General features: G+C 54.7%; 1 protein-coding gene across 1 annotated transcript in view; it reads left to right on the forward strand.

Annotated features, from left to right (window-relative positions):
• Positions 5181-25704, forward strand: part of RET (ret proto-oncogene) — a 55599-nt gene continuing 35075 nt past the window's right edge. The window contains 1 exon segment of the mRNA XM_021072832.1: positions 5181-5462. Within this exon segment, the coding sequence (XP_020928491.1) occupies positions 5396-5462 (67 nt within the window). The 5' untranslated portion in view covers positions 5181-5395.

Genomic DNA, 25704 nt, shown 5'->3' on the forward strand with positions numbered 1-25704 from the left:
CCAGACTGGCCGGCTTCTCTGCAAGCAGGGCGGAGGGGCCCCATCTGGAAGTGTAATGGGTCTGCAGCAAGGCTGAGAGCCCAGGTGGGCTTAGGCCTTAGGGAGGTGCTGGAGAGGATGCAGAGAGGGCATCTGTGATTTACCTGAGATCAGGCCCCCATCCCACCCCACCCCGCCCCCAACCACTGAGGCTTCTGAAATAGCCAAGCAAGTTCTTCTGCGGCACTTCCAAGGTGGAGGGCAGGGAGAGAGGGGCAAGTAAATGCCCTGGTACTCAGGGCCTGTTTGCAAACACTGGGGGGAGGGGGAGGGGGAGGGGGAGGCACCCAGGTCTGGGCCTCACTCTCTGCCCTCCCACAGGCAGATTGCTGGCCCTCCTCTCCACCACCCCTCGACCTCCTGGCACACTGCTCCCGCAGGCCTGAGAAGGATGTGGAAGTTGCACCATGTCTGGAGCTGCAGCCCACACCATCCTGGGCAAGGAACCCTCCGAAGCCATTACAGGACATTAAGTCAATGGACTTCTTATTTGTCAGCACTCCAAGAGCCGAGCAGGTTTTTCAGCTCCAAAAGACTGCCCAGGCCAGGCGTATTTTATTCACTCTGCAGATCCTGCTGGCTGTAACCCTCTCAGAGACCAGAGCGGACCTTCCAGAGGGGTGAGGTGAGGCTGCTGAGGTGATGTTCTCGTGGGGAGACAAAAATGACTCCTGGTCCCTGCTGGGGGCAGTGCAGGAAACACCAAGGCCATGCTGTCACCTCCCTGCTCCCTGTGGGCAGCGACGTCATCACAGTTCTATCTTCTTTGCCCAGAGTCAGCTCCCCAGGATATCCAGCCCTGACAGATGCCCTGCCTCTTGTCCCTCCCCATTTGAGTCACTTTTTAAAAAATGTTTAAATTAAAACAAAATTTAAACATTTTTTGATTTTTGAAAAAATTGTATTGCCATATAGTTGATTTACAATGTTGTGTTAATTTCTGGCGCAGAGCAAAATTATTCAATTATGCATGTTTGCATTCTTTTTCATATTCTTTCCATTACAGTTTACTGCGGTTACTTTTGAATGCCCTATATGTGTGCCTCATGGGTTAATGATTGTCCGGGAGAAGCTCCACAAAGGGTGGGTCTTTGTTTAGTTCACTGTGGCGTCTCCATTGCTGAAAGCAGTGCCTGGAATACAGAAAGTGCCCAGCAAGTATTTGATAAATAAATGAACTTTTCAAGAAGGGACAATGGGACATGTGTAGATCGGCTGAAATATAGACTCAAATGTGAATTTTTGAGCAAAAACAAGACTCAACTTTATGCTCGTTCGTCATGTTAGGGTCCATGATTGGGGAGGGACATTTGGGGCCCCTCCCTGTGGGCCCTTGAGTACCCAGTTTTGTGATTCTCCCCTCCCATAGCACATGTTACTTGTCGCCGGCTTTTGTTTTTGTTTTTGTTTTTTTTCACTGTGGGCCATAGACCAAATCAAGAAGCATCATCCATCTTACCTGAAGGTTTTGCCATTTCAGTCTTGAAACCGGAGAAGTCATAAATAGGTTTTGCAATGGTAAAGGTAAGCTTTATTTTTCATTCACCTCTTGCTAATAACTGATGGGGAGGTCCGCCTTCACTTTCAGAAGCAAAAGGGAAAGGAGAGGGCTTCCTAGTGACAGGATAATTTGTCAGAAAGTTATGAGTGAGCACAAGCAGGGCTGTATAGGAAGTGTGTATTGAGTGATATGACACACTGGCTTCTAATTGCTGCTGCCTCTCTGATCAATAATACATGTTTTCAAAAAGCCTTCTGTTTGCATTTACACAATGGACTGTAACTACTGCAAAGGATCCATTAAGACCTATTTTAAAAAGTGCATTCGTAAAAACTTGTCTAAATCTGCATTACAAGGCAGATTATGAAACTGCCTTGGGAGATGTTTTTTCTAAAAAGCATTCAGGCCATATCTGCTGGCCTCGCCAATTCGAGCTCCCTGGATATCTCCATGGCTTGCTCGTGAGCCAGGATGGGCCTTCTGGTGTCCTGGAGGCCAGAGGCGGCCATTGCCAGGCCCGAGGCCCCATTGGTTTTCGGTGGCCTCGGGCCAATGGTACCCTTGGCTAGGACTCGTGTGAGCAAAGTCCCCAAAGTCCAGGTGAGACCTGAGCATTAATCAACCCACCACTCCCGAATGTGTATTAAACACCCAGATAAGTGCTGCTGCGGCGGAGAGGACTCTGGAATTCCAGGCTTGCTCTCCTACTGAGAAAGGTGCAGGTAAGGCCTGGAGGGTGAGAGACAGGTGCTGGCTCCCGCAGGCCACTCTCACTGGCTGCCAGCCCCGTACAGGTGTGACTCGTTACCTATGCAAGTGGGGAGCCAGAGCTGAAGGCATGAGACAGCCCAGTTTAGAGACCACCTGCTTTCTGTGCTACCTTAGCAGGGTCCACTGACCACACCTGGGCCTCAGCCTCTATAAGCCGATGGAAATCAACAACAAGAGCTCATGCCGATTACCTGGGACTCCTTTGTTCTTGGGCACCTGGGGAATTTAGGTCTTGATAAAAGCTGCCCTTGTGATACTCCAAGAGGGCCTGCCGCAGGGGGGGGGGGCACTGACAACACTGTGATGTGTCCCCCTCCCCCAGCATGAGAGCTTCTCAACACCCGAGGGAGCCACACCCCTCAACAGTGTGGTGGGGGCAAAGCTAATGCTACCGCCAGGTCCGGAGCCAGGGCAAGACCATGGCGGAGATATATTGAGCACTCCAGGTGTGCCTGGCACTGAGCTCCACCCTCTTTTCATCCTCATTCTTTCTGCTGAGAGGAGGGGGTTTGCAGTGGGGGAAACTAAGGCTAGGAGAGAGGTGACTAGGGGAAACTAAGACAGGAAGCAGGAACCTCCTGCAGACTCTCCTGTGCAACTGTTCAATTGCCCTTGGGACAAAGAGAAATAAGGAAAGGGGCTTCCTGGGAATCACAGACTGGCACCTTCGGATTCTAGCCCAGCTTGGCCTCTGGACTCCGCTTGTGTGACCTCAGGGAGGTCACGTCCATTTCCTCTCTGCCAGGTGAGGAAGCTCCTCCCTGTTGCTCTGATGTTCTGGATCTTGAGCCAATGCCTAAGCCCAGGCAGGGCAGAGTCGCTCCCCTCCCTGTGGTTCTGGGGCCAGCAAGCCCAGTGCTTCACCTCTGCCCTCTGCTGGATGTCCCTGTGGTCAGGTCCCTGGGCATGCACATGGTGGAAGGTATACACTCATGTCGCTGTATGTGAACCAGGTGTGTATAGACGTGTATGTACAGGGGTACACAAATGAGGCCCCCCAGGCCTTTTTCTGAGAAGAGGGCAATGTTCCCACCATAGTGTCAGATGTCTACTCAAGACCGGCAAGGGTGAAGGTGAAGAGAAGGTGGGAGGGCCTGAGGGGACCCAGGCAGGAGCACAGCCTCAAATGAGCCCCTGAGGTGGTCACACAGAGCACAATCGGACATCTAGCCTGATCAGTGTCAGCCAAGATCTGGCCAGGGTAGTGTCTGGGAGGCACAGGGGTGGAGCTGGTTGGAAGAAGGGACCACACTACCCCCTTCCTCCCGCTTTTTCCTGCCATGGGAGCCTGTTTGTAACAAAGAAGACATTTCCTTCAGGCCCTCCCTTCCTACTCAGGTCCCTTCCCTGTGTAGAGGCCTGAATGTGGAGCTTTAGCAGCTATTATTAGCACCAGAGGTAGGGCCTGTCTACACCCAAGGGAGTTCCCCATGGCTAATGCCAGCCCCATAAATCCAAGAGCTGGGGCCCTGGGAGTGTGAGGCAGGCAACACAAGGTCTGGTGGCCGCAGGGCGGCTCTCCTGAGCTGGCAGCCCTGAGCCCTGGCCTCCTGCCAACAGGCCAACTCTGGACATCTCAGCTGGCAGAGCCCCCAGCCAGTCTGTCTTGGCAGCTCCTCCTCCTTCCTGCAAGGGTGACTTCACTTTGACTTCATATCTGCAGAGTGATGTGCAGCCGCTCTTATTCAGCCCTGAGCTCAGCCAGGCAAGAGGGCGGGGCTCTGTGCACAGCACGAAGAAGAGACACTGAAATAGGGGCACCTCAGGCCTGGGTATCCTGGACCCTCCCACCCCAAGGCCCCATGGGCTTCCAATTCTCTGTGCCTAGGTGGAGGCCAGATCTCAAAAGGCAGCTAGGGGATGGGAGGAGAACAGTGAATTTTTCCCACGGAGGCCTTGAACTCACCTCTGACCTCGCCCAGGACCCCTCAGAATTAGGGGCCTAGAGCCTTCCCTTGCTTTTTTGGGTGTGTTTATGGGCATCATTTCTTGGGGGCAAAAATTAAATTCTTTTGGGCTCCAGTTCTTCCCTACCACTTGGTCTGCTACCCAGTCAGCCCCACATCCTAAGAGTTCTGTTTGGAGGGTGTAGGGGGCACCCACCCTCCAAGAATCTCATAAAGCCAGCTCCAGATCTCTCTGAAAGGAGTGCCCAGAGTTTCTTGCTCCCATTAGTTGAACCAGTCCTAAAGAGGGAGGCTCACAAACTACCCCTAGGAGACTCCTACCGTCTTCCCCATCGCAACCTCCTCGGACCTTGTAAGCCACGAGCCAGGTTCGCCCCAAGAGTGCGCCGCAAGCGCTCATGCTCCCCCTTCCCTAGCCTGGGCTCTTCCCCTCCTCCCGTCTCTCTGGCCCCAAGAGAGGCCGCGCTCCCACCGCGCCTCCCACCCCCCCTCCGAGAAATGGCGGAGGATGCGCGCCGCGCCGGGAGCCTGGAGGCGGGGCGCCTTCCTAGTCTCCATGTCCGCTCGGACGCACCCCCAGCCAGTCTGCCCAGACCGCGCATCCCAGCGTGGTTTCCCTGCCCTCTCTGGGCGGCGAGGAAGGTCGAAGCGCTGAGACTACGAGCGGGAGCATAGGCTGAGAAAGAGTGGCTGTGCGTGCGGAGGTGCGCGGATTGGGGCTGAGACTGGCAGGCCGGCACCCCGCGTTCCGCACCTCGCTCCTATTCGCGCCCGACTCCGCCCGAGCACTGCGTACAGCCGTGGTCCCCTCACCCGCGCCCAGTGAGCTGCACCAGGCGGAGCCCGGAGGGTACCCGGTGCCCCGCCCTTACTCCCGCACCCCGCCCGCACCCTGGCCCCGGCCGACCCGCCCCCAGCCCGCCCCCCTGCCGCCCCGCCCCGCCCCTGCCCGCTCCGCGGGCGCAGCCCGCGCCCGCCCCGCCTCAGTCCCGCGGCTAGAGAGCCCGGCGCGCAGCAGCGGAGAGTACCCCGGAGCCCGCGCCCCGACGCTCTGTGGCCGCAGTGTCCGTCGCGTCCAGGGCGGGCATGGGGCGGCCTGGTTGAGCGTCGTACCCCGCCGCGGAGACCCCCAGCCCAAGCCACCGTGCCTCTCGCCGCGGCCCCTGCGTGCACGGCGATGGCGAAGGCGACGGTCGGTGCCGTGGGGCTGCGGTTGTTGCTGCTGCTGCCGCTACTCGGCGAAGGTGAGTCCAGCCGGGGACCGGTGCCTGTAGCGGCCGGGGAGAAGTTGGCGCCGCGCGGCGAGCGGCAAGCGGCGGAGTGGACGCGTTAGGAAACGCCTTTCTGTTTGCGGCGGGCAGCGGGCTGCGCAGTTGCCGGCCGCCTGGGCTCGGCTGGGAGAGAGGTGGTGTGGCGGACAGGGCGCCTCCGGCCCCGGGTTGGGCGGGTCTCGGGTCGGAGCAGGACGCGGGCCGGGCGGCCGGGGTCGCTGCCCAGAGCCCGAGTCGCAGCCGCGCGCCCTAGCCTGGTCGCGCCTCGTGCCGCAGTCGCGTCTTGGAGCGAACTGAACGGACCTTGTCGCCGTTTCGGTGCAGGTGGGGGAGGACCGGTGAGGTGGCCCTAGAAAGCCAGAGACTTGGGCGGGGAGTTCTGTTTCTGTAAAAGATTACTCTGTCGTGATTTCCTTTTTGCTCTACCCGTCGGCGCATTCCTCCTCCAGCTCCCATACCTTGCTTGGTTCGCCGCGGGATACGGAGGGGATCCGTTCTTTTTTAAAAGGTCACTTGTCTCTTGTGTTTTTTGGCCCAATTTTGTACTTAAAAAAAAAAAATCAAAAAGCCAATGGTTTCTAGGGAAGCTGCCCTCGAGATCCCGCTCATACTGGCCCAGCGCAGCCTGCTGAGGGCTAGCAGTGGCTCTGCCCCACCCGCAGCTTTAGAGTCCCGCGCTGCTGCCAGGCTGGAGTTCCCAAAGGTGCGGCCTTTTGGACCATTTGACGGCTCTAGGCCAACCTGTACCAGGCGCTTTTGACCATCTTGGAGTGGAGTAGAGCTGTGTGCCACCAACATTGGTGCTGGGAGAATTAGATGTAGCCTTGCAAAGGCTGGTCATTGCCCCTTCCTTCAAACCCTGACAGGGTGAGTGAACCCGCAGAGTCTTTGACCCATCTTGGCCACGAATCTTAGTTTCCTTTAAACTGTCCCTGACTTCCCTTCTGCAGTTATGCACCAAGTTTCCCTCTGAGAGAAGAGCCTCAGCCACCCTCCCCCACCGCTTACAAAGGGCTTTCTCTCCCTGTGGCCTTTGGGAACAGAAGAGGCGGTGGCCCCCTGCTTCCAGCCTCAGGTCCTGCACAGACTCTGGGACCACTGGGTTCACAGTTCCGCTCAAGACTTCGTTTTCGTGATTGGATCCTGAGCTCCAGAGGCAGATGCTGAAGCCAGAATGTGCCCCAAGTCCATCATAGGGAAGGCAGGGAAGAAAACCTTTCCTTGTCCTGGAAAGGATGCAGGAAAGTCTGTTTCCAGCAATGGAAGTCTGGGGATCACAGTGCTGTGGCAAGAAGGGGAATCAGGTAGGAGGAGGCTGAAGGCAGGCTAGAAGTAAACACAAACAAGTTGTTGCAAAGATCTCTTACAACTCTGAGTTGCAACTTTGTAGTTGGGGGCAGGCTGGTCAGGTGTGAGTTGGAAGCCAGTGCATTCTGGGCAGTTCTGGGCAGTCTCCTCAGCCTGCGTGGTTTTCCATGCCTTTCCACAGTTCCTTGCTTAGCCAGGGTGCCCAGTGAGGCAGTGAGGAGCTGGACTGGAGGGGGCGCTGCGAGGGTGGGTCTTTGACACTTGGCAAGAATGCACGTGGCTTTTCCACACTCGAGGCCCATGGAGTTGGGTGGTGGAAAAAAGACCCTCCAATCCAGGGCAAGTGAGTCCCCAGCCCTGCCCACCCTTCCCATGGGATGAGCAAGAAACCACGATTTATGGCACTGAGCGTGGAGAGGTGGCCCCGGAGCACCCAGGAGGAGACAGCTGGCCTTTGGAAAGGCCTGCTGGGGCCCTTAACTCGCAGTAGCTATCCTGGAGCTGCCCAGCCTCGCTCTCAGTGAGCTACTCCAGACAGGAGCTAGCCAGCCGGCCAAGGCACCCCGACCCGCCCAAGGTGAGAGCAGTTCTGCCTATGGGCGCCCTCTTGTGGATGAATCCCTCCAGTGGCTGGGCCCTTCGCCTGGGGGATGGGCAGGGTCTCTAGAGGATGGAAGCCTTCCCCTGCTGGACCACACACCTCCCCAGGACCACAGGCTCCCTTCTGTGCTGGGGGACTGATGGGAGATGGGTAGGGGGACAAACCAGATGAAGAGGCAGGGCCTTGACCAGAGTGCTTGGGAAGAAAGAGCTGCCCCAAAGCTGGCAGGGAGGAATGCTCATAGCAAGGTCACGGGACAGAAACACATCCTGCTCCTTTCAGCATGTGTGTACTCTCACTGTGTGTGAATGCACACACCTTCAATCCAGAATCAGAATAAGACTTCTCACATACCTTGGTATCCATGTGACCACACATGCACACACACACATGCACACATATATACACCCTTGAACCAGGCTCACACGCTTACTCTCGGTCATCTCTAAGACACACTCCTGTCCTTTTTTAAGCATATGTGATCACGAGGCCTGTGAACATACACACATATTCGCACAGTGAGGCTGGCCCTCACATTGCACCCTCACCCAAGGAACCTGGCCCCTCCCATGTCCTGGGACCTCCATGTGTATACACAGGGACACCTGTCCCCTGTGGCCCCTGCTTCCCATTCTCAGGAGCACAGCCCATCAACCCTGGGTATCCTGGGACCAGAGCTAAAGAACTTCCATCTAAAAGTTGTCTGTAGCAGAGTTTCTGGCCTTTTGCTGCTCTGGTACAGGTACAAGCATGCTGGCTGCATGGATGAAGAAACTGAGTCCCCGCTTCTGGGGCTGCCCTTGGATGTCTCAGGCTGACCCCTCAGCCAGCACCATCTCCCTGAGCTCCTTCTCTTCCTCACCAGGCCTCACATCTCTCTGACCTGGCTTCTTGTGTCCCATTTTGCTTAGCACCTCTGGCCACAACGAAAGACGTGCCCTCTCTGCCTGTACATCCTCTGGGCTTCTCCCTTTCAGGTGCTGAAGAAGGGAAGGCTGGCCATGACTGGCCAGGTTCCCTGTCCCATGCCACGTCTATTTGGACCAGCAGGTGCAGAGCAGCCCCTCAGCCGGGAAGGCCACTCGGCTGACTTCTTTCTTTGACTTGGCTTCTTCTTTGACCAGGGGGTTGTGGAAGACGTGTCCTACTTCAGGGTTGCCTGGGCCCTTCTTTCTCCTCCACTCCAGCCCACTAAGCCCCTCTGGTCTTTGGGAGCTGCCTGTGTCCCCTGCTGGGACCCAGCCTACCCAGGGACTGAGGGACTGGGTCAGCTGGTGGGCTCCTAAGGGTGGGGTCTGAGAGTAGAGAGCAAATGGGGAGGTTTATGGAGACCATTGCTAAATTGCCTTGATTCTGCAGAATTGCTTTAGGAATATCTAAGTACATCACTGTTTCCTTGGTGGTGTGAAGAAAATGGGATGTATTCATCTAATGGGGAGCTAATGGCCTTTTAGCCAGGGGACGAGAAAACTAATTAAAAATAATGGTATCTATTAAAATGGAGCCTGGGGTGCCAAGGGGAAGTGGGGACCAGGAAGCTGCTGCTTTCCCTGAGGCCTCCCCTGCTCTGTGACCTGAGAGAGGACTCCTCTGTCCCCTGGTCTTGCCTGGATAAGGCTGATGCTGGCAGCAGCTACCAGAAGTTCATGGCCTGGTCCTGTGCTGAGCGCTGCCTGTCTGCTAGGTTACTGTGTCCTCCTGAAACCCTGGGAGACATAGCCTTGTTTCCCTATTTCACAGGTAAGGAAACTGAGGCTGCCACAGCCTGTGGACTGGGCCTTTGGAGAGGACTTCTTGACATCCCGTCCCTGGTCCCTGGGCCTTCAGCAAGCCTCTTCTCTGGGCCATTGGTGGTGGGGACCAAGGGTGGGGCTGAGGAGGGGTCCTAGGAGGGGAAGGTGGCCCTGAGTCCCTCACTCATTCACCTGCTCGTGGCTCTAGGGACAGGCTGGCCCAGGTATGGGAGGGAAGTGGGGCATGGTGCTCTGACACCTGAAATAGGAGCCCCAGTGGGTCTGGCTGGTTCTCAGGCGGGGCCATTGCTTTAGCTGAAGTCTAGAAGTCCTGTGGGTCCAGGCACTGCCACCAGGTGGGGTCCTGTCATAGCTGGTCCCAGGGAAGGGGGCATGTGTGCTCTGCCCTGGCAGGAAAAGGTCTCTGCTGGTGGTGTTAGGCCAGGCATGTGGCCCCTGCACCTGCCATCTGCCTGGGGACCCAGAATCTGACAGAAGCTACTGTGCTGGGGGCGGGGAGAGGGGGCTAAGGGCATGTGGGTACAACTGTTTCTTCTTGTACAGGATGCCTCCCCAGGGCTCCAGAGAGAGTGGGAGAAGAAAGTTGGGGTTCCTATTGTGGGGCAGTGGAAACGACTCCAACTAGGAACCGTGAGGTTGCGGGTTCGATCCCTGGCCTCGCTCAGTGGGTCAAGGATCTGGCGTTGCCGTCAGCTGTGGTGTAGGTCGCAGACATGGCTCAGATCTGGTGTTGCTGTGGCTCTGGTGCGGGCTGGCAGCTACAGCTCTGATTCGACCCCTATCCTGGGAACCTCCATATACTGCAGATGCAGCCCTCAAAAAAAAAAAAAAAAAAAAGACAAGAAATTGCCCAACTGGCACCCAAGGAAAAAGGGCAGAATTGGAGAAGTGCCCCTGCCATAGGAGTGGTTCCATCCTGCAGAAGTGGCTGCATTTCCACTGGGGAACACCTCCCCCTTCCTGTGCGTGTGAGGGAGGACATTTCCTTGTGTGAATGTTGTTCTGGGTGGGGCTCAAGCCCCCCTGTCCTCTGCCACCTGCTCGTTTCTTCTTCCTCTTCTCCTACCTCTGCAGTTGTTTTTCTGAGCAAGACACTTAGTAGTAACAATAACAGTAGCCCACAAACACTCCCTGAGGGACCACCTGCAGGGATGCCCTTGCAGAGACAATGGAAGGTCCCTTTAAACCTCAGGGTTGTCACCCTGTAGGGAGAGTGTACAGTTAGGGAGGCACTGAGCGGTCACTTATCTCAGATGTGTGTGTGATCTCAGGTGGAGGTATGGGGTGAGGGGTAGGCTGAGGGTGGGGTGGGAGGGGACTATGGGCAGCCAGACAAGGAAGTGGCCCGCCTGGCCATGGGCCACCAGGGTGTGACGGTAGAGGGCAGGAGGGGTCATCTGTCACCCTCCCATCCCCTATTCCCTCTCATTTGCCTCCCTTGGGTCTCCAAGGATCAATCTTCCACGCTTTCCATGCTTTGTGTGGAGGTGCTTCAGCCCCTGGAAGGCTGAGGGGGTCAGTGTGACTCAGAGAGATCAGGCTCAGGGTGTCCCTCTGAGGGCCATGACTTAGGTGGCCTGTAGAGGGCGCTCCACGGAGGGTGCCTTGAAAGGGGAGAAGGCCCACATGGCTTCTCCCTCCAGGGCCCCAGAACAGCAGAGTGGCAGCCAGGGTCATCTGTGTCCAGGTGTTCAGGGGAGACTGTGATTCCTGAGTTAGGACTCCACCTCACCTCCAAGGACCTTAGAGGATGGGGCCCTCTTTGGGCTGAGGCTCTGGAACACCTGGAGCCCCTGTGGACCAGGTCCTCCTCCTGCCCTCCTTCCCTGCCTGTCCTCCCACCATTCTCCTTCTCTGAGCTCTGAGGCAGATGAACTTGGGCTTCCAGCAAGCTTTGGGCTCACGGCTGTGTGATTGTGGGAGCCTAGAGCCCCCCCTCCACCCCTGAAGGCTGGAGGCTGTAAAGCCAGTGGCCCTCTCAGCTGTCCACTCTGAGACCCTGGGCAAGGTGGGGGTGGGGCGAAGACGGCAGCCGTGTTCCCTTAGCTCCTCCCCATGGAGCTGGTGCCCTGTTGAAAGCATGGTTGTGAAGTCGATGACGCCAGTGGGACCTTGAGGGAGGCAGTATTTAGGCACCACCTGGGCCCTCAAGGAGAGCAGGTGGCCAGCCCCAAGCAAACACCTCTGTTTGCTTTTGCCTTGTGAGTGGCTCCATAGAGTATAGCAGCCAGGGAAGCACTGCAGAAAGGTCACCTGTACACCTGGACAGGTGTGTGCCCACCTGGTGGTCCAGCTGGTGCAGGCTCTCCATGACATCAGCACCGCCTTGGTGGGACTGAGTGGCAAGGGGTGGCACCCCACAGCTGGCAGGGACCTGCCGAGGGGTGACCCCCTCCCCACAGCAGACCCAGGTCCTGGGCACCCCAGCCCCCTTCCCAGATTCAGATACAGGCAGCTGCAGGTGAGACACCCTTCCCCCCGTAGACCCACGTCCTAGGGGCCCCAGCCCCCCCTCCCATGTTTGGGTACAGGCAGCTTCACCTCATTGCAGTCTTAAGCCTTGACTCTTCTGACATGGGGTGCTACTGTCTGGGTTCTGCAGGGCCCAGAGCTCCAGAGAAGTGCCTGGGGCAGGGTGGCTGGGGGAGGGAGGCAGAGCCTTGACCTGTGCTCTGATTGGAGGAAGTGTTCTGCCACTGAACCGATCCGAAAGCCCCTGGCCAGGCAATGGACATCAAAACTGGTTCCAGCACCCCCACCCCCACCCCACCTCCATGTGCTATGAGATTGCCAGAAATTTCCAATGGCTGTCACTCTTGCAGAAAGGAGAAAAGAAGCATTGTAAGTTCCTAAACTTTAACCTAAGCCTGGAAAATTCTTGGGAAGATACACAGGTTGTGTGCCAGGATCTGAGAGTGGGGTGAGTGTTGGGGGGAGGCCTGGGGGTGCCCTGAGTCATGGTGGGAGTCTCAGTGGAGGGAGGGAGGAAGTTTACTGAGTTTATTCCTCAAACTTTTCTGCCTCTGAAACAGCCAAAGACCCAGAAACTGTGAAAGAAAGGAAGACCCAGAAGCCAGAGGGCTGGTCCCCTGTGGACTTTCTCCCCTGCCTGCTCCTCCATCCTGTCCTTCCAGCATTGCCCATGGGCCATCCACTGCTGCCTGTTCACTTCTTTTTTGGGAAAGAGAAAGGATGGAGTCAGGAAGTAGGGCTCCGTTCCAGCCACCACTTGGCCACAAAGTGGGTGCATCTGCCCCCCATCTCCTCACCTGGAAGCAGGGTTAACATGCACTTAGCACTGTGGGCACCTGCTCTGTTACTGGAAGAGGGTCTTCTGGGCAGCTGCAGGTGGTCTCTACATGGGACTGCACAGAGCCTTGAAAAGTCTCCACTGTGGACCGGACCCATTGGAATCTTCTTTGCTTCTGCAGCCCCTCATCCACCTGTATCTGTGAGGGCAGGAGAGACAGGGGACTTAGGGGTGACAGAAGCTCTCATATTCAGCGTCTCAGTGCAGTCCATTTACCTCCTGCTCTTGGTGCTCCACCCTCCCCAATCAGCCACGCTATGCCCGGCTGCATGCATGGGGAGGGGCCAAGGGCACTTTGCCCATGGGCATGAGCTGGAATCCTGGCACATGGTCCTTCTCTCAAAAGTAAGGTAGAGTATACAGGAGAGTGTGGTGGGAGTGGGGCACACACTGGGGTGCCTTCTCCTGGGGGTCCCCCCTCTGGACTTGTGCTTCTGTGCACTGCTCTTCCATATTGGCCTCTCCTGATCAGCATGGCAGGGGTTTGTGTGTGACCTGGCCACTGGGTTGGGTTGGGAGGGAAGGACGGGGTGGCAGATACTTACAATTCACTACTTTTTTTTTTTTTTTTTGAGGTGAAACTCACATAACATCATCTGTTTTAAAGTGAACAATTAAGTGGCATTTAGTACCTTCACAGTGTTGCTTAGGTATGACTCCTGTATAATTCTAAAACATTATCATCAAACCCTGTATCAATTAGGCAGTGCTGCCTGTTCCTCCCACCCCAGCTCCTGGTAACTGCCACTCTGCTTCTGTGTCTATAGACTTGTTCGTTTGGGATATTTAATATGAATTGACCTTTGTATCAGGCTCCTTTTACTTAGTTTGATGTTTTTGAGGTGTATCCACATTGTAGCATGTATCAGTACTTCATTCCTTTTTGTTGTGAGCCACAGAGGAAGTCCCAAGAACATTCCTTTTTAAGAGTAATATTCCAATGTGTGTATCTATCACATTTATTTATTCATTCAACTGTTAATGGAATTTTGGCTTGTTTGCACCTTTTGGCTCTTGTGAATACTACTTCTGTGAACATTTATGTGCAAATACCTGTTTGAGTCTGTTTTCAGTCCTCTTAGGTATATACCTTGGAGTGGAATTGCTGGGTCATATGGTAATTCCAAGTTTTATTTTTTGAGGAGCTAGCGAACTGTTTTTTCTTCAACAGCTGAAACATTTGACAATCCCACCAGCAGTGTGTGAGGTTTCCAGTTTAACCACATCCTTAACCAACCCTTGTTAGTTTCTGTTTATATTTTTAAATTGTATCCATCCTAGAGGGTACAAAGTGGTAACTCATGTGGTTTTGATTTACATTTCCTCAATTGCTAGTGGTGAAGGGCTTCTTTTTTGTATGCTTATTGGCCATTTGTATCTTCTTTGGGGAAAGATCTATTCAGGGCCTTTGGCTATGTTTTAATTGGGTGGGGTGTTTTTGTTGTTGGATTTATTTTGCTTTATCAAATTTCCACCAAGTGTTGTTGAGAAGCAGTTTTAGTCCAGAGATGTCTCTGTCAGTGTTTGAGCTCCAGGTCCCTTTGGAAGAGGACGTGGGTTCCTCCAGTGTCTTTTTGTGGCATCGAGTCACCATGACTCCACTGGGACCTTGAGAACAGTCTCAGATGATCTGGATCCTAAAGCCACATTGAGCTCAAATGTCCCAAAAGCAAGGATGTCACATCTTGTATGTGAGATGCCAGTATTCAAGGACTGTCCTGTGAAGGACTCAGAGGATGGGAAAGCAGGAGTCGTGGGAACTAGCGACCCACCCCGCCCACCTGACAAGGCAGGACTTGGCAGCAGGGGAACCCAGGGCTGCCCTGTCTTGCTCAACCTTAATCCAGGCTCTAAAAATAACCAGGCAGATCTGGTGTAAATTGATTACCGTAATTGCAGCAGTGTGATGTCATGCAGCCAGCCCCTTGAAGCCCTTTTCCCAGGTCGGCAGAACTCAGCGAGGCAGTGCTTCCCACTTGCACCCAGAAGCTGTGTGAGTGCCCCCAGAAGCTGCATGAGTGCCGGAGCCCAGTGCGGGGTTGGAAGGCCTCGACCAGGGGGAGCAGGAAACCTTTGTGGGCCTAGGCAGGTCTAATTCAAGAATCAGGAAGGGAGAGAGGAGGAAACTGGCTCTGGCTTCCACCAGCAAGTGCTCTGTCCCTGCAGTGCTTCCAGGGAGGGGATCCTGTCCCAGTTCACAGCTGGGCACAGACCCAGAGAGGCTGAGAGCCAAGCAAGCTATGCAGGAGGCAGTGAAGGCCACTAGTTGCTATGATAACTGCTAGACAGAAATGGTGGGCATGATGACTAGTTGTAAAGGGTTCAAGAGAGAATGAGAAGAAATGAAGAGAGATCGCAAGGAGAGCACAGCCAGAGGTCCATTAATAGAGCTGTGGTGTTGAAGAATCTTTTAAAGTTGGCCTTGCCCTTGTCCCTCTGCTTCTCAAGTCACAACAAAAGTCTCGCCTTTGTATCTAGACTCACATCTTCTTGCCTTATCATCAGTGGCCTAAGAAGACATGTGTGTTTCTAATCCCGTTCCGGCCCCATGTCCCTGGCTCCCCAAGGGACATCTAGAACAAAACCCACCCTGCTTATCTATCCTGCCCACTGTCCTGCCTCTCGGCCCCTGGTCAGGGAGCTCATCCCATGAACCTTCCTGCACAGACATCACAGAGGCTCACAGGGGATCCGAATTTGTTCTGAAAAAGCCTCAGCCTCCAGTGCAACCCTCTTATTGTACAGATGGGGAGACGGGACGAGGAGGGAGGTGTGGGTTTTCACTCTGGTGAGGCTTCAGTTCTGGACTTGGTTGCCATGACCCCCTTCCCCACGTGGCTGTTCCAGCCCTGGGATTGGGTTCCCTTTTACTCATAAAGTTGAGACCTTTGAGGCCTGGGGTCCCCGGCACTGGTCTGCCTGGTGCACATTGTCCTTCAGGATGTGCCAGCTTGTCCATCCAGGTTCTGCTCTGCCGAAAGCTGCCTCTCTCAGAGGCCTCCCCAGCTCTTCCCTCCACCCTCCCAGCAGAGCAGACCCTCAGGCCTTCTTTGGGCTTTACCCCCACCCCTACCCCCACCCCCAGGGAGAGCCCAGCTTCTGCCCCAGAGACCCTTGTTGCCCTGCCCCCAGCATCTTACCTGCAGTGCACGAGCTGCACCTCCCCACGCTCACAGTGACAGTGGGGAGAGGAGAGGACAGTGGGCCCAGAGCTGGGAGAGGGAGCGTGGGGGGCATCCCAGCAGTGCTCTGACATCCCGAGCCTGCTCTAAGCAGGAGGAAGAGTGCACCATGAGCAGGAGGGCAGGCCAGCTTGCTTCCTCTGAAAGGGTCGACCTGTCCCCCATTCCTCTCAGGCGTGACAGGGAGGTGCATCCAGGTAGTAGGATGGCCTTCCAGCAGCCCCTCAAGCTCCAGTGGGTCTTGGCAAGGCCCGGCTCTGACAGACTAGCTGCTGCAGGCTTTGCCTTGGTCATGCCATGTGGGTGCTGCTCTCCTAGGGGCAGGGCTGAGCCCCTCCCCCACCAAGAGGAACAGGTCCTGGGTCCCCATCCACATGCAGAATCTGCACTTTGCCTGATCCACCCTGATGGTCCTAGGGCCTGACAGGGGCAGAGAGAAGGATCCCACAAGGCTCACTTCTGTGTCCAGTGGGCGTGGCCCCTAGCATCTGGGGCGCCTGCGCACATAGCAGCCATGACCCTGTCTGTCCCTGAATGGCTGGAGCTGCTGGTGCTGCCTGAGCAAACTCCCATCTGGTCAGGCCTTTCTGGCCCTTTGCCCTACTCACTCAGATGCAAAAGAGCAAATTTACATGAGGAAACTTTTAGGGGTACCTGCTTTGAGAGGAGCCGGAAGGAGGCTTCGGATGGTTATTCATGGTTGCGATTTCTACCCGGTCCACAAGCAGGTGGCTGGGCGACCTGGGTTCCCAGGTCATGGTGCCCTGGCTGTTCTGCATGTGTGTGCACAGCCATCAATGAGCAGAGGAGCCTGGTGGCCACATGCCCTGGCCTGAGTGAGACTCTTGTCTTAAGTCCTGGCTCACCCTCTGTGTGGCCTGGGGCAAGGTAACCTCGCTCTGCCTCAGTTTTCCCCTCTTTAAGACAGGAATCATGGAGTTGCTGCTGTGGCTCAACAGGTTAAGAATCCAACTGGTGGAGTTCCCATCATGGCTCAGAGGTAAGGAACCTGACTGGTGTACATGAGGATGTGGGTTCAATCCCTGGCCTCACTCAGAGGGTTAAGGATCTGGCATTGTGATCAGGTATGGTGTAGGTCAAAGATGTGGCTGGGATCTGGTCTAGCTGTGGCCGTGGCATAGGCCAGCAGCTGTAGCTCCAATTTGACCCCTAGCCTGGGAACTTCCATAATCTCACCTGTGCACGGCACCCCCCTAAAAAAAAGCAAGAATCCAACTTGTATTTATGAGGATGTTGGTTTGATCCCTGGCCTTGCTCAGTGGCTTAAAGATCTGATGTTGCTGCAAGCTGCGATGTCGGTTGCAGACGTGTCTCAGATCCCACATTGCTGTGGCTGTGGCGTAGGCCAGCAGCTGCAGCTCCAATTGGACCCCTAGCCTGGGAACTTCCTTGGGTGTGACCCTAAAAAAAGAAAAAAATAAGTAAAAAAGACCAGAATCATAATCATTGCCACTCCTGGCGGTTGTTGTGTTGGTTAAGCAGGATGTCGCATGTCAAATATCTGGAACAGGGCCTCTCAGGCAGAATGTAGACGTCTCAGGGAGAAGGGTGCTGGAGGGAGGGGAAAAATGGGCAGGACTATCTCTATTTGAGGAGCTCACGCTAGATGAGGTGACAGATTTTGTTTAAGTCTGAGTCACAGTGCCCTGCTGGGGGTAAGGGGGACAGTTGCCCAGGCAAGGCACCGGGGTCAAGGCTGAGCTGGCACATGTGAAGTTGATGGGGGCCGCAGGGCACGAGAGCCCTGGAGCTGAGCGGACTTCGTGACCCTCACACGGTCATCATCAGGCCACTTGGGTGGCCAGTCTTTTTCCAGCCAGGCCTTGCTCTGGGTAAGAAATTAGTTGTAACCTAATTGACAGTTTCCTTTGCATAGAAGCCGGAAGGAACTGCCAGTGAGGCTAGTGATTAACTCAGCAGCAGCTGGGAAATCACATTTAGGCAGGAGTGTCCATCTTCTGAGCGAGGCCACTGCAGCTGGTCTGGGTGGGTGGGGAAGCCTGGATGGTGGCGGGGGGTGCCTGCTGGGTACAGCCTGGGACTCTGGGAGAAAGCTGGAGCCTGGGTGCAGGGGATGAGTCTGGGCTGCCGGCTCCCAGGTGCCGGGCTGCAGACCTTAGCTGTGCACCTCACTCCCAGACCTCTGCCAGGCCCCGACCCCTTCCCCAGGGCATGTGGATGAAGTGGGGTGTCAGGAGACCCGGGCCTGGTTGCTGTTCCACTCCAAGTGCAGGACGTGATTCTGTTTCCCAGCCCTGGATGGGGAGAGTGAGGTGTCTGGCTGGCGGCAAAAGCTTGGGCAAGGTGTGCAAGGAAGAGCTTTTCACAAATGTGGAGGAGTGGGCCTGTGCTCGCAGGGGCAGTGGTGCCTCAGACAAGGGGTGGCTCTCTGGTTTCTCCTCCATCAGCTGCTCTTCCTGGCCACCAGCCACCCTCTCCAGCCAGGGCGCAGGATGATGGGTTTCCTGGGAGACATTGCACCCCTACATGAGGTCCCCTGCCCTTCCCCACCATGGACCACACAGTGGGGGTTCAGGCTGGTGGGATGATGGGGGGAAGGACCTGGAGAGCTGTGGTGTATGAAGGCCCTTGGCAGGCAGGCAGGAGACTGGATTCCTTTTTTTTTTTTTTAAACAGCTGCACTTACAGCATATGGAAGTTCCCAGGCCAGGGGTCGAATAGGAGCTGCAGCTGCCAGTTTATGCCCCAGCCACAGCAACACCAGATCCAAGCTGCATCTGCGATCTACGTCATAGCTTGCAGCAACGCTGAAACCTTAACCCACTGAGCCAGGCCAGGGATCGTACCCACATCCTTACAGACACTATGTCACATTCTTAACCTGCTGAGCCACAATGGGAACTCCAGCCTGGGTTCTTTACTAGACAGAACCCTCAGGAATATGATGAGCCCCGGAGGTCTTTCTGGAAGACTCAGGCACCTGGTGTGTGCCAGGACGGCTGTTGCTCCCTCTTGTGTACCAGGCCCATCCTGCTTGCCCTTGCTGTGTACCGAGACCCAGGAAGGCCACTCAGCCTGTGGCCATAGTGGCACAGGCTGCCCACTGAGGGCTGCTGGCAGCATGTGGGGAAAAAGGAGTTTAAGACTGGAATTGAGGCCACACTTGTGGGGACTGGTTCCTTGTCAGGCACCAAGGAAGTAGCTGGCTCTGGCATTTATTGAGCACCCAGTGTATGCACTAAGCTGTCCCTCTGCTGAGGATACCTGCAGAGGCCAGAGTTTCCTCAATGGTTTTGCAGAGGCTTTGATTCCCAGCATCAGGATGGGAATAAGCTGTCAGATTTCCCCTGAAGGAGGCTTTGGCTTGTAAGTAGAGCAGAGCTGAGTCAAGGTCCCATGAACAGAGGCAACTGGCTGTCACATTGAGGTGCCCGTGGGCTGTTGGAGTACTAAAGCCCACCCCAGACCCTTCTCTTCATACCTGCTCTGGGCCAGGCATCAGGCAAGGTTCTGGGGATACAACAGTGAGCAAGACAGGCCCAGCACTGACCCTGTGGGTCTCAACAGCCCTGCTTTCTTCTCACAGCTGGGTGGGTCAAAACTGCTTTGGAAGCCTCAGGATGGGACGATGGTGGTGACAATGGTGATGGTGGCCATGGTTGGGGGTGGAGTGAAGGTAATGGTGGTGATGATGATTGAGGGTGGTGATGGTATAAGTGGGGGGGGGGTGGAGGTGAGGATAATGCTGGTGGGGGGTGTGAGTCCAGGTGATGATGGTGGTGATGCTGGTTACGGTGAGGGTGGTGATGATGGTAGTGGTGATGTGGGGGGGATGTGATGATGGTGGTGCTTTTATGGCCATACACAGGCGGGCACTAAGCATCCTAGCAGCCCCCCTCACTCAGGGCTCAGTAGGGCTGGTCTATGGGCCTCCTCTGTGCTTACAGGCAGGGCTGCCGCAGAAGCAGCCCCTCCTGCCATGGTCACACTGAAGTAGAGGCCTGCCCTGTCACTCCAACCCCTGCCATTGGGCCAGTCGGGTCCCTGAGCTCTCTGCTCTCAGCTTTCTCACCTGGAATTGGGATAATGAGAATAAACCCTGGAGGCTGTGGTGGTGCAGAGAGGTGGAGCAGGCGTTGTGTTCAGAGCAAGGCTAGTTTATGGGACACATGGGCTGCTTCTGTTAGTACCAGGTGAGAGCTCGGAGAGTTAAGGGAGGAACGGCCAGCATGGAACATGTTTCGGGACAGGAAGAAACGGGGTGCTCACTCAGGAGAGAAGACGAGGTGGGGGTGGAGGACCACATCCCTGGGAGCTGTGGGCAAGGCTGTGAAGAGTGAGTGTGAGGCCCAGAGCCAGGGTGTGACAAGTGGGACCTGCAGGCCAAGGCTGCTGGCATCAGGCCAGGCATGGGAGACCCCGCGAAAGGCACAAAGAGACACCAGGAGATGGGTGTGCATGGTGGCTGCTCAGGGCAGATGGGAGGCCGGGGGTGCTCTGAACCCTGGGTGCAGAGAAGGTGGGAAGGAACTGGGTTGATGCCCAAGGTGCCAGGCAGGGTACAGTGAGTGGCGGCATGGGACTCCTGTGGTTGGCATCTTGGCACATGTGGGGAGAAGCTGTGGCCACCCAGACAGAGGAAAGGGCTCTGAGCCAAATGCAGCTGGCCTGGGTCTGGGCTCTGCATTCTCTCTGGGGACCAGGTGACTCTCTGGAGCCAGGGCCACATCATGACCCTTGTGAATTCAGGCCCTGTAACCTTCGGGGACCCCTTTCCCCACAAAAAAGTGAAATTGTATTTTGTGACTATTAAGATAAAGACAGAGACAAGCTAGGCTGCTTTATTGTTCCATAGCCCTTATTATTACATTCTTTCCTCCTTCTGACTTTTTTTTTTTTTTTTGGTCTTTTTCTCCTTTTAGAGCTGCACCCACAGCATATGGAGGTTCCCAGGCTAGGGGTCTAATCAGAGCTGTAGCTGCCAGTCTACGCCAGAGCCACAGCAACTCGGAATCCAAGCTGCATCTGTGACCTACACCAAGCTCACAGCAACACTGGATCCTTAACCCACTGAGCGAGGCCAGGGATAGAACCTGCAACCTCATGGTTCCTAGTCGGATTCATTTCCTGCTGAGCCATGAGCAGAACTCTGCCCTCCTTCTGACTTTAACATAAATTAAAACATTTGCGTGGACCCCAGGCACTGTACCCACTGTGTGCGCTGAGACAGCTGGCCACGGGGGCAAAGCCCCAGTAGCTGCAGTGTGGGTGCCAATCAGAAACGGAGGACCCTAGGCCCCTGGCTCTGAGGGTGGGCCCACATGGCCATGCCTGTGTGTGCCCTCACCCAGGGATGCTGAGCCTCTCGGCTATTCAGGTCTGGTCTCTCCTGTACTTGGTCCTGCAGTCCTGTGAGTGGCCAGCAGCCAAGACAGGAACCACAGCAGAAACCAGCAGTGTCCAAGCATTTACCTGGTCTGTGGCAAGCAACCAGGGCGGCATTGGTGGGATGTCACATAGGGCCAAAATCTTACCATTTTTGTTTGGCTTCAGTTCTAAAGGTAGAGTTGTGGGGACATCTTTAAAACTTTTTGTTGCACAGGCAACCAAAGAAAAATTTAAAAATCATATTGCATCAAAATTCAAAACATCATAGGACACAAAGTGAAAGGGCAGCCTGTGAAATGGGAGAAAATATTTGCAAATCATATATCTGGTAAAGGGTTACTATCCAGAATATATAAAGAACTCCTACAATTCTACAACAACGCAAAACCCAGTTCAGAAATGGGCGAAGCACTTGGACAGATATTTCTTCAAAGAAGAAATAGCCATTATTGGCTTATGCACATGAAAAGATGAACAACACTACTGGTCATTAGGAAATGCAAATCAAAACCACAGTGTGATATAACCTCACACTCATTAGGTTGGCTGCTATCAAAAAACTTAAAAAAAAAATCACAAGCATTGGTAAGAATGTGGAGAAATTAGATGCTTATACACTATTGGTGGGAAAGTAGAATGGTGCAGCCACTGTGAAAAACAGCATGAAAGTTCCTCAAAAAATTAAAAATAAGGTTACTGTATGATCCAGCCATTCCACTTCTAGGTATATACTCAAGAGAATTTATATCAGGGTCTCAAAGTAATACTTGTATATACAAAGTCATAGTAGAATTATTCACAGTAGCCAAAAAGTGGAAGCAACCCATGTGTCTATCTGGGTGAGTGGATAAACAAAATGTGGCCTATCTAAACGATGGAATATTATTCAACCTTAAAAAAGGGAGGCAATTCTGATACATTGAAGACATTGTGGTACATGAAATTAAGCCAGTGACAAAAAGACAAATGTTGTATGATTCTACTCATGTGATGGTACCTGGAAGAGTCGGATTTAATGGCAGAAAGTCACATAGTGGTTGCCAGAGCCTAGAAGGAACAGGGAATGGGCAGTCAGTGTTGAAGGGGTGTAGTTTCAATTTCACAAGATGAAAAGCGTTCTGGGGTGGATGGTGGTGATGGTTAAAAAACAATGTGAATTTATTTAATGCCACTGAAATACACTTCATGATTAAGATGGTAAATTTTAGTAACCCTCTATGAAATATTTTTAGTAACCTTTTATCAAATATATGATTTGCAAATATATTTTTTTGCCATTTCACAGGAAATGTTATGTGTATTTTACCACAATTAGTTTTAAAAACTGGGATCCCAGAATTCCCTTTGTGGCTCAGTGGGTTCAGACCCCGACTGGTATCCATGAGAACACGGCTTTGATCCCTGGCCTCGCTTAGTGGGTTAAATATCCGGCATTGCCATGAACTGTGGTATAGGTCACAGATGCGGCTCGGATCCACTGTTGCTGTGGCTGTGGTGTAGGCCAGCAGCTGCAGGTCCGATTCACCCTCTAGCCTGGGAACTTCTATATTCCGTGGGTGCGACCCTAACAAGATAAGGAAGCGGGGGGCGGGGGGGGCAGGCAGGAAGGAAGGAAGGAAAAAACCCCACTGACCAATGAAGACTTGCTGTATAGCACAGAGTATGCTACCCAATATTCTATGATAATCTATGTAGGAAAAGAATCTGGAAAAGAATGGATGGCGGGGGTGGCGGAAGGGATGGAAGAGAAGACTGGGGCCAAGGTGTGCGACCTGAACTAACTGTGGGGTGCCTGGACTGCAGTGGGGAGTGTGTTGTCCTGTCAGCTGAGCAGAGACGCAGAGAGGCTGGAGGAAGTTGGTGGAGATGCATCTAGTGCTCGGGTCAAGTTCAGGGCTGGTGGACACCAAAGCCCTCCTCCCAGAGGCGGTCATTTGAGCCAGGGGGCTGGCTGCCCTTTGCTAGAGGAGAATCTCCAAAGGGAACACCTAGAGGAGGAGAGGCCGAGAAGGAGGCAACCAGCACGGGGGGTGAGCAGGCTGGTTAATCGGAGTGAAACTGGAGAGCAGCCAATATAGGAGGTCCTAGAAGCAACCAGAGAGACAACACCAAGGAGAGACAGGGACAGTTAGAATGAGCACAGAGCTTTCAGCAGTAGGAACAGAAGAGACAGCAGAAACCGTGCCTTTGGAGAACAAGATAACTGTCCTGCAGAATTCTCTTCCCAAAAGAAGTACCTTTCGAGAGTGCCATAAAAGTGTTTAAAAAAAAAAAAAAAAAAGTTGGAGTGGGGGAGACAGGCAAGAAAAACACAGACCCAGATTCATGTTTGCTGTGAGTAGATGAGGTGGGAGGTGGGGGTGTGGAGGGGCAGCAGCTTTGCTCAGTGTTTAGGTAGCTTGGCCACGGGTCCGTGGGTGTTTGTTGTGCTCCGTACTTGCAGCGTAAATGTTCTGCCAAATCTGCCCTTTGTATGTATCAGACATTCAATTAGAATAAAGCAAAAACGTGAACGGGATATGGGAGGCGGGGCGGAGGGGTGGACAAGCCACTTCCTGAGAGGGTGATGGTGCCAAGCGCCGTAGTCTGAGCTCTGGGGCTGGAGGGACCCCCCATGGGGACAGCTGGCCTGCAGAGGGAGGGGCTGCCCCTGGGGAGGAGCCCACGAGGTCTGGTTCCCATTCGCAGCGAAGATGATGGCATTAGGAAACCGTGCGTTAAGGAGATTCTGCTGGGCCGTAATAAAACTGTCATCTGCGCGATCTGGCGCTCATCAAGGGCAAGAGCAGGGAGGCCCCGTGAGTGGGTTCTGCAGGAAGGGCCTGCCTTGCACACAGATGCGAGCGCTGCTGCCAGCCCCACGCAGTTCTTATATCATGCCAACTCACAATATTGTTTCTTTCCTGAGAGCCCCAGATGCCAGCTTTCACGTTGCTGTCCTAGGACATCTTTTGTCAACTGGGGCCCTGTGCATGTCCATGGCAGGATGATCACAGTGAGCAAGAGTCACTGATGCTCAGAGAGTCTGGAGGACAGGCCCAGATGTGAGATAAGAGACCATGGTCACCTGGTTAGGAAGTACCTGCCTGGATCTGGACTCGCATGGTCGGATGGCAGCACGTCTTCCCCCAATGGTGGCAAAGGAGGTTGAAGGAAGCTTGAGGGAGCTGTGCGTGGCCCCAGTGCCAGGCTGGCAAGGTCCATGGAGCCCAGGGCCCACAGTCAGGGCCTGGCGGGCTCAGCGTGTGTTACTTAGTGAGCGAGAGAAGCTGGGGGTGGGGGTGAGTATGCAACATTATGAGATTGCCTGTAACCATGTGTGTGAGCTAAGTGTGTGTGTGTGAGAGAGAGAGAGAGGCAGATAGACAGATAGAGGTGTGGTAGTATAGACCATAAGGAGACAGCACCCACATAACAGGAGAACTTAGCATGAGAGTTCGTAAGCAGTGGGAATTCCCTAGTGGCTCAGCAGGTTACAGATCTGGCATTGTCACTGCTGCAACAATTGTCACATTGTCACTTGGGTTCCATCCCGGGCCTGGAAATTTCCAGATGCCACAGGTGGGACCAAAAATACCCCCAAAAAACCACATAAACAAAAAAGTTGGTAAGCAGTGATTAGTGTGGGCCATGCAGGGCTGAGGGCAGGCACCCAGGGAAGGAGCCTCCTCCCCAGGCTGGGGTCACAGTCCCCCAGAGTTGCTGGGCTGCAGCCCATTGCATGTGGAGAAGCTGGCTGGGTTGCCTGGGCCAGGACTGACCTGCAGCCCCAGGGCCAGGGAGGCGACCCTCCGGGGCAGAGGGGAACTGAGGCTGTCCATGGGCGTGCAGAGACGGCTGCGTCTGGGGGGCTGTGGGGAGGTAATGGCAAGGCAACTGTGTGGGCTGGACTAGCACCAAGGGACTGCATGCATGTGACTGGGGTGGAGCATGCAGGATGTCCCCACACCCAAGTTGCAGAAGCAAGGGATGACAGCCAGAAGCAGGAGCAAAGCCCTTGTACCCCTGCAGGGTCCTCCAAAGACTTCAGCAGGTGTGCCAGGAGCAGTGTGGGACCCGCCCCTCCTGTGTGAGCCCAAACCAGCTCCTCACCCCTCAGTGCGGTACCAGGGCAACCTGGGGAACCAGATGGAACCTGAGAGGCTGACCCTGGCCACACCTGCCCAGGGGGAAATGTGAAATGAGGTGTGAGGGGAGGACTCATCCACTGGTGGCATCAGAGGTGGAAAGCATGGGTAGGAAGGCCTTTGCAAGTCCTGCTGTGTTGACCTGCCCAAAGTTCCAGGAGAGGCTCTCATCAGAGGCAGGTCTGAGCTCATGGGCCAGGAAGCCCTTCCTGGCAGAATGGTGCCAGCAGTGAGCAGTTGGCTGGCAGGCCCTGGGCCCTGCGTCTGCCCTGATCCTGACTTCTACCACCACTTTGTTGTCCATTGTACCAAACCCTGAGGTGGAACCTTCAGCTGGTTGACCTTGGGCAGGCTTCTCACCTTCCAGCCTCAATGTTCTTACCTTCGAAATGGGGCAGTGAAAGGATTGGCACACAGTGGTTGTAAATCTGAAGTGAGAGCTTTGTACGGTGTGTACCTGGGCAAAGGTAAGACATGTCTGCACCTGCACTGGCTGCTCCTCCTCTCCCAGGTGTGCCCTTCTCTTGTTCATGTTGAAGAAACTGGGGCCCAGAGGGGGCCAG

This window comes from Sus scrofa, chromosome 14 (assembly GCF_000003025.6).
Source record: "Sus scrofa isolate TJ Tabasco breed Duroc chromosome 14, Sscrofa11.1, whole genome shotgun sequence".
Lineage (NCBI taxonomy): Eukaryota > Metazoa > Chordata > Mammalia > Artiodactyla > Suidae > Sus > Sus scrofa.